This window comes from Physeter macrocephalus, chromosome 14 (genome assembly GCF_002837175.3).
Source record: "Physeter macrocephalus isolate SW-GA chromosome 14, ASM283717v5, whole genome shotgun sequence".
In the NCBI taxonomy this organism is placed as follows: domain Eukaryota; kingdom Metazoa; phylum Chordata; class Mammalia; order Artiodactyla; family Physeteridae; genus Physeter; species Physeter macrocephalus.
This window is the reverse complement of record NC_041227.1, coordinates 58,477,005-58,485,889: the sequence shown is the minus strand read 5'-3', so window position 1 is coordinate 58,485,889 and position 8,885 is coordinate 58,477,005. Positions and strand designations below refer to the sequence as shown.

The window sequence follows — 8,885 nt, the reverse complement described above, 5'->3', positions numbered from 1 at the left end:
AGATAGCTAGTGGGAAGCTGCTGCATAGCACAGGGAGATCACCTCTGTGCTTTGTGACCACCTAGAGGGGTGGGATAGGGAGGGTGGGATGGAGGGTGACGCAAGAGGGAAGAGATATGGTAACATATGTATAACTGATTCACTTTGTTGTAAAGCAGAAACTAACACACCATTGTAAAACAGTTATACTCCAATAAAGACGTTAAAAAAAAAAAACAAAGCGGAAGGGATACAACACTTGGAAGAAGGAACAGCAGTGGCTGAATTCTGCATCTTTATAAGTTTTGTGTCTATAGCTCCAGTGATAAAAATCCACCACCTTGGCGGAATCCAAAATTCTACATATAAACTCTTCCCACACCTCTGGCTGACCCCTGAACCATGCATGCGCATGGCAGACTTGAAGCAGCCTAGTTAAAAGCGTCAAACAAATTTCACCTACTACCCATCAAAGGGAGACAGAGTTTGGAGTGTGAGTTCAGCCTACTTAACAAACAAACAAATTAGAAACATAACAGAATCCATAGTTTCTGCAACACATCATTCATAATGTCCAGAATATAATCCAAAATTACTAGACATGTGAAAAGCAAGAAAATGTGACCCAAACTCAGTAGAAAAGGCAATCAATCACTGGAACATCTAACATCTGAGATAACCCAGATGTTAGAATTAACAGAAAAGGATCTTTTTTTTTTTTTTTTTTTTTTTTCAGAAAAGGATCTTAAAGAAAGTTGTTATAACTATGCTCAAGGATGCAAAGAAAGAAATCTCAGTAGAGGACTAGGAAATTCTAGATCTTAAATATCTAAAATAAAACATTATTGGAACTGGCTTAACAGCAGATTGGAGGATGGAAGGAGTCAGTGAACTTGAAACTAGATAAATAGAAATGATCTAATTTGAGGAACCAAGACAAAGAAAATTAGGAAAAGATATGAACAGAGCCTCAGAGACCTGTGTGACAATATCAAAAGGACATGGGACACAACATGTGTGTAGTTGCTGTCCCAGAAGGGCAGGAGAGAAAGAAGAGGGCAGCAAAAATCTTTGAGGAAATAATGACCAAAGTTAAATTTGGCGAAAGACAAATTTACAGACCAAAGTGCCCAGCAAACCCATAACAGGATAAATACATACAAAATCCAGGCACATCACAAACTGCTAAAAACCAAAAATAAAGAGAAATTCTGAGAACAGCCAGAGAAAAACACCATATTATATACAGGGGAGTGACTATTCAAATGACCACTAACTTCTGACCTCCAGCAAGGAGACCAGAAGACAGCAGAACATCTTTAACGTGCTGAAAGGAAAAAAAAAAAAAAAAAAAAAAAACAACCTGTCAACGTGGAATTCTACATCCAGTGGAAATATCCTTTAAGAATGAAGGCAGGGCTTCCCTGGTGGCGCAGTGGTTGGGAATCCACCTGCCGATGCAGGGCACATGGGTTCGTGCCCCGGTCCGGGAAGATCCCACATGCCGCGGAGCGGCTGGGCCCGTGAGCCATGGCGGCTGAGCCTGCGCGTCCGGAGCCTGTGCTCCGCAACGGGAGAGGCCACAACAGTGAGAGGCCCGCGTACCACAAAAAACAAACAAAAACAAAACAAAACAAAACAAAAACAAACAAAAAAAAGAATGAAGGCAAAAGAAAGACATTTTCAGATAAACTAAAGCGAGAAGAATTCACCATCAGCAGACCTGCACCACAAGAAACCCTAAGGGAAGTTCTTCAAGCTGAAGGAAAATGATAACCAGAGGGAAACTTCAGGAAGGAATGAACCAGAAACTGTAAATCTGTGGGTAAATATAAAAGGCTATCTTTTTACTCTCTTACCTTCTCGCATTACAGCTATCGCATAAAGTTCAAGGATGGTAAGTGAAACTCTAAGGTTGCAAGGCCGTTGCATTTGGTACATTATTAACGAAGTAGACTGAAAAGTTGAGCGCGTGTATTGGGGTCCCTAAAGCAATCGCAAAAAAGAATGCAAGGAGCTGTGGGTGCAGTGCCAAGGGCCCGTGTCTCAACAGGAGTGTGGGGCATGTGCACATTTGTCCACACTGATGAAACTGTACACTTCTTAAGATCTGTGCATATCGCTGTATGTAATTTACATCTAAATCTTTTAAAAAAAGTTTTCTTAAGAAAAAAAAAAGTGCCTGGCTCAGAGTAGTTATTCAATAACTTATTGTTAGTATTCTGCTAAACTTCAGAACATCAGTTTAAGAAATACTGTCCTATCTTAGGGCCTATTTATTGAGCACATGCTTGTCCTTCTGCCTGGAATGTTCTCACCCCACACTCTTCCCCTAGGAAGAATGAAAACGCCTAGGCATCCCTCGGTCTTAGCCTAAATGGCATTTCCTTTGGGAAGCCTTGACTAATATTCTCCCAGCAATGGACAAATTAATATAACCAATCACATGCTCCCACAGCACCCTGGACTTGCAGCACTTGCTGCCTGTTGCCCATTTCCTATGAGGCTGTAGGACTCACAAGGGCACTGGCTTTGCTTACTGCTGAATTCTCTACCCTCAACACAGTGCCTGGTACCCAGAGACAAAAAGCTCCCAAACCTCTTTTCTCCTTCCCAGCGTACCGTTTGGCTCTTTCCAGGTCGTCATTGGCTTGCTCCAGCTCTCTGATGTATTTCTGAAGTTGATCTTTAATGGCTTTTGTCTGGGCAAGGTCATCCTCTAAGGCTGAGATCTGCCGGTAGCCTTCAGAATGCTGCGTTTCAAACTTCTCCTGAAGGACAGAATCAACACTGAGTGAATGATTTAAGACTCCCGACGAGGATGTTTATCTCCCTTCCCTGTCATCTCCTTAGGACATTGAAGGTTAATCCTGGGACATAACGCTCTCCGTTGCAGTGCATGTGTGTTGTCCCTAGCTGCTGAGCATCCATTCCTCCCCCTCTGCACAGCCCACCGGCATGCCAATTTCTTTATAATTAATTTATTTTTATCATTTATTTATTTATTTTTGGCTGTTGGGTCTTCATTGCTGCGTGTGGGCTTTCTCTAGTTGCGGCGAGAGGGGGCTACTCTTTGTTGCAGTGCGCGGGCTTCTCATTGCGGTGGCTTCTCTTGTGGAGCACGGGCTCTAGGCACGCGGGCTTCAGTAGTTGTGGCACGTAGGCTCAGTAGTTGTGGCTCACGGACTCTAGAGCGCAGGAACACATCATTCATAATGTCCAGAATATAATCCAAAATTACTAGACATGTGAAAAGCAAGAAAATGTGACCCAAACTCAGTAGAAAAGGCAATCAATCACTGGAACATCTAACATCTGAGATAACCCAGATGTTAGAATTAACAGAAAAGGATCTTTTTTTTTTTTTTTTTTTTTTCAGAAAAGGATCTTAAAGAAAGTTGTTATAACTATGCTCAAGGATGCAAAGAAAGAAATCTCAGTAGAGGACTAGGAAATTCTAGATCTTAAATATCTAAAATAAAACATTATTGGAACTGGCTTAACAGCAGATTGGAGGATGGAAGGAGTCAGTGAACTTGAAACTAGATAAATAGAAATGATCTAATTTGAGGAACCAAGACAAAGAAAATTAGGAAAAGATATGAACAGAGCCTCAGAGACCTGTGTGACAATATCAAAAGGACATGGGACACAACATGTGTGTAGTTGCTGTCCCAGAAGGGCAGGAGAGAAAGAAGAGGGCAGCAAAAATCTTTGAGGAAATAATGACCAAAGTTAAATTTGGCGAAAGACAAATTTACAGACCAAAGTGCCCAGCAAACCCATAACAGGATAAATACATACAAAATCCAGGCACATCACAAACTGCTAAAAACCAAAAATAAAGAGAAATTCTGAGAACAGCCAGAGAAAAACACCATATTATATACAGGGGAGTGACTATTCAAATGACCACTAACTTCTGACCTCCAGCAAGGAGACCAGAAGACAGCAGAACATCTTTAACGTGCTGAAAGGAAAAAAAAAAAAAAAAAAAAAAAAACAACCTGTCAACGTGGAATTCTACATCCAGTGGAAATATCCTTTAAGAATGAAGGCAGGGCTTCCCTGGTGGCGCAGTGGTTGGGAATCCACCTGCCGATGCAGGGCACATGGGTTCGTGCCCCGGTCCGGGAAGATCCCACATGCCGCGGAGCGGCTGGGCCCGTGAGCCATGGCGGCTGAGCCTGCGCGTCCGGAGCCTGTGCTCCGCAACGGGAGAGGCCACAACAGTGAGAGGCCCGCGTACCACAAAAAACAAACAAAAACAAAACAAAACAAAACAAAAACAAACAAAAAAAAGAATGAAGGCAAAAGAAAGACATTTTCAGATAAACTAAAGCGAGAAGAATTCACCATCAGCAGACCTGCACCACAAGAAACCCTAAGGGAAGTTCTTCAAGCTGAAGGAAAATGATAACCAGAGGGAAACTTCAGGAAGGAATGAACCAGAAACTGTAAATCTGTGGGTAAATATAAAAGGCTATCTTTTTACTCTCTTACCTTCTCGCATTACAGCTATCGCATAAAGTTCAAGGATGGTAAGTGAAACTCTAAGGTTGCAAGGCCGTTGCATTTGGTACATTATTAACGAAGTAGACTGAAAAGTTGAGCGCGTGTATTGGGGTCCCTAAAGCAATCGCAAAAAAGAATGCAAGGAGCTGTGGGTGCAGTGCCAAGGGCCCGTGTCTCAACAGGAGTGTGGGGCATGTGCACATTTGTCCACACTGATGAAACTGTACACTTCTTAAGATCTGTGCATATCGCTGTATGTAATTTACATCTAAATCTTTTTAAAAAAGTTTTCTTAAGAAAAAAAAAAGTGCCTGGCTCAGAGTAGTTATTCAATAACTTATTGTTAGTATTCTGCTAAACTTCAGAACATCAGTTTAAGAAATACTGTCCTATCTTAGGGCCTATTTATTGAGCACATGCTTGTCCTTCTGCCTGGAATGTTCTCACCCCACACTCTTCCCCTAGGAAGAATGAAAACGCCTAGGCATCCCTCGGTCTTAGCCTAAATGGCATTTCCTTTGGGAAGCCTTGACTAATATTCTCCCAGCAATGGACAAATTAATATAACCAATCACATGCTCCCACAGCACCCTGGACTTGCAGCACTTGCTGCCTGTTGCCCATTTCCTATGAGGCTGTAGGACTCACAAGGGCACTGGCTTTGCTTACTGCTGAATTCTCTACCCTCAACACAGTGCCTGGTACCCAGAGACAAAAAGCTCCCAAACCTCTTTTCTCCTTCCCAGCGTACCGTTTGGCTCTTTCCAGGTCGTCATTGGCTTGCTCCAGCTCTCTGATGTATTTCTGAAGTTGATCTTTAATGGCTTTTGTCTGGGCAAGGTCATCCTCTAAGGCTGAGATCTGCCGGTAGCCTTCAGAATGCTGCGTTTCAAACTTCTCCTGAAGGACAGAATCAACACTGAGTGAATGATTTAAGACTCCCGACGAGGATGTTTATCTCCCTTCCCTGTCATCTCCTTAGGACATTGAAGGTTAATCCTGGGACATAACGCTCTCCGTTGCAGTGCATGTGTGTTGTCCCTAGCTGCTGAGCATCCATTCCTCCCCCTCTGCACAGCCCACCGGCATGCCAATTTCTTTATAATTAATTTATTTTTATCATTTATTTATTTATTTTTGGCTGTTGGGTCTTCATTGCTGCGTGTGGGCTTTCTCTAGTTGCGGCGAGAGGGGGCTACTCTTTGTTGCAGTGCGCGGGCTTCAGTAGTTACGGCTCATGGGCTCTAGAGTGCAGGCTCAGTAGTTGTGGCGCACAGGCTTAGTTGCTCCACAGCATGTGGGATTCTTTCCGGACCAGGGCTCGAACCCGTGTCCCCTGCACTGGCAGGCGGATTCTTAACCACTGCACCACCAGGGAAGTCCCACGCCAATTTCTTTAGGGGATTTCTCTCTCCCCATTCTAGGATCTTTGTGGGACCAGCCTTCCCAACACACTCACTCAGGATGCCAGAGGACAAGCCTAAGCTCAGTCAGGAGAACCTTCTGTCCAGACATGGACTCTTAAGCAAATGAGGGATGATGGGGGGAACAGGAGGCCATCAAGCTGTCAAGTCCCGAGTGCTTCCTGAGCATTTTATACCCTGCCCCCTCCCACATTGGTCCCTGCAGCCTCTGGTATCAAGCAGCCCCCAAAAATCTTCAAAGCAATCATTTTGTGCAAGGTGTCCACAGCCACAGAAAGCCTAATAAACCTCTCCGAGCCTGATCCACAAGGGCAATACCGATGCACTTCACATGATATCCCTGGATTACAGACAGAATAGCAGGAATCACGACTTTGTTGCCTGTGCCTCACAGTCAGATCAGGACATCATGGACTCATTTTGACAACTTTTCTGACTTTGTGACCCAGGATACTCTCCCTGTGGCATGGGGGAGTTAGGAACTTCTGGGCCTCTGAGGAGGGAGAGAGAGAAGGGAGAGAGGGAAAGGGAGGCAGGAGGGAAGGGAAGAAGGAAAAAACAAAACTGTTGTTTTTACCAAAAGAAGCTTAGTGTGATCTAGCCACTGCTTTCCAAGGCAAGGCACAGCCCAGATGACGTCTCAACAACCTGCTGCTGCCCGGCTACGGCAGCTAACATTTACCGCAAGTCTACTCTGCGCCAGGCTCTGGGCCCAGGACGCTGTTTTTGTTGCCTCATTTAATGCCATTTCAGAGACATGGGAACTGAGGCTCAGTCACTTCGTCAGCCCAAAGTCAACTGGAAGCACATGACTGAGCCAAGATCCATCCTGGCCACCTGGGCTTGCACTCTTAGAACAACTACGCTAAACTGCCCCCAACCACTTCCATCCAGGTCACATGGGAACTGATCACATGTGCACGCGTGCGCGCGCGCGCACACACACACACACACACACACACACACACACACACACACACACTCACTCACTCACTCCGGCTCTGGCTCCTCTCTCAAATTATTTTCCATCATCAAACACCCTTACCATCTTTCCTTCATCTACAAACATGAAAGAAAACACTCACTTCCCACAGAAAAGGCCCAAGTCTAATTAGAAAGTTAGAAAAACACACCAACTCCTCTTCTTGAGTCAGTCGAGTAAACAAAGCTGTTGCTAGAAACAGTCTGGAGGCGCCGGGGAGAGTGATGTAATGGTGACCGGGCCAGAGAGGCGTGGCCAGAGCCATGGTGAAAGAAGGTCCACGGAACAGGCAGATTATTTACAAGGCGAGGACGGGGAGGGGTGTCACATCCTCACGCTGCTTGGTCTCCTCTGATACTCTGTTTCCTGGCTATGAGCACAGGAAGCGTCTTGGCTCAGACAAGCAGGGGCAGACCAGGCCCAGGCACGGGCGAATTCCCAGGCGTGGCTCTGATGGCTCCCCACCCTTGATTTGGGTGCCTCCCGCAATAAAACAGGAGGGTACAGGATCCTAGGTCACTAACCTAAGTTCCAACACAGGTTCCAAGAAGACGCAGTTACTGGGCTTGTCCACCAGCATAAGGATTCAAGTGTTGTCCTTTGAACTTGGGGACATGAAAGGCTGTTGCGCTTTCATTTGGGGCTAATTATAATAAACCGTCAGCTGATGGAGGTATCAATAGATGCTCTGTTGGATCCCTTACAAGCATTTTTATTCAACTTGCAATGAATAAGCCACTTGTCAAGGAGTCTGACTCAGTTGAAGACTTTCCTCTTAGGTGACAGAAATATGTACTGGGGGCAGTTCTTCACTCCAAGGTAGTTCTGTTTCCTCACCTGCTCCACACCCTGTGTCTCATGAACCTGCCAGGGGGTTGTAATGAAGAGGTCTTCTGCCGGTTCAGTGGCTCAGTCTGGAAGTGGTTAATTACTTAGCAACTGCATGATATTTAGTCAGCATGTCCTCCTACCCTCTCCAAACGATGGTTCATACCACTAGTCTTCCCATCCCTGAGCCCCCTTCAGTGTAAGGGCTGTAAAGATTCCCCAGTGCCTAGGGCAGGGGCCAGGCTGTTAACAAAAATGAGTGACATGGGCCACGTGTAAGCAGCAAAAGACACTCAGTCCCCGGTGTCAAGAGTTGGGGGGGAAAGGACAGAAGTGGGGACTGGGGCAAAATGGAGAAGGCTTGCTCTGTCTAAGCAACCACAACTCAGCTTTTTGCCAGTGTGGAAGAAGGCTGGCCTGGGGTAGCCAGATCCACCAAAGGAAGATAAAAGGAAGTCGGAAATCTAAGTTTTTACAAGAAGCCTCACAAATCTGAATGTTGATACTAAATATTTTTTTTAAAAACCCCACTAAAGATATAAATTTTACTATCAAAAGAACAAACTGGAAGCAAACCCTCACCTCTAGTTAACAGCCTACTGCAGTATTTACAGGGAAGTGTACAGATGTTGGTGATTCACTTTGAAATGCATTGGGAAGATGGATTGATGGATGGATAGATAATAAAGTATGTAAGTATGGCAATGGTCATTGGTAGAGCCCAGGTGGTGGATACAGGTGTTCACTGGAAAATTCTTTCAACCCTACTGTATGCTTGAAAACTTGCATGAGACAATGTTGAGTGAAAACCACTAAAGGCTTAAACAAACAACATCTATGGGCCAGACTGCCCTGTGGGGGGCCAGCTTGGGCTCTGTGGTCTATGCCGTAAAAGCTTAAGAGTCCACTGCTCAGTTTCTACGGTCTGTGTGGCCCTTCCTCTGCTACTCCTCACCCCTCGATCCCCAATCCATTTGTTGGCCCCGCTTTCTCCCATGTGCTAGTAAAGCCAGATTCCCAAGGTCCACTTGACAGTCATTCTTGCCCGTGTCTGTGGCAGTTCCATATTAACTCTTCATCAAACCCTTGTACACCAAGTTGCTGGCTAGTCTCACACACACACACACACACACACACACACACACACACACACACAC

At 45.1% G+C, this 8,885-nt stretch overlaps 1 protein-coding gene across 1 annotated transcript in view; it reads right to left on the bottom strand.

The window, feature by feature from the left end:
- NDE1 (nudE neurodevelopment protein 1) overlaps window positions 1-8,885 on the bottom strand; it is a 28,803-nt gene that overhangs the window by 10,144 nt on the left and 9,774 nt on the right. The window contains exon 5 of the mRNA XM_055089744.1: window positions 5,246-5,394. Coding sequence (XP_054945719.1) covers window positions 5,246-5,394 — 149 coding nt within the window. The remainder of the gene's footprint in view (window positions 1-5,245; window positions 5,395-8,885) is intronic.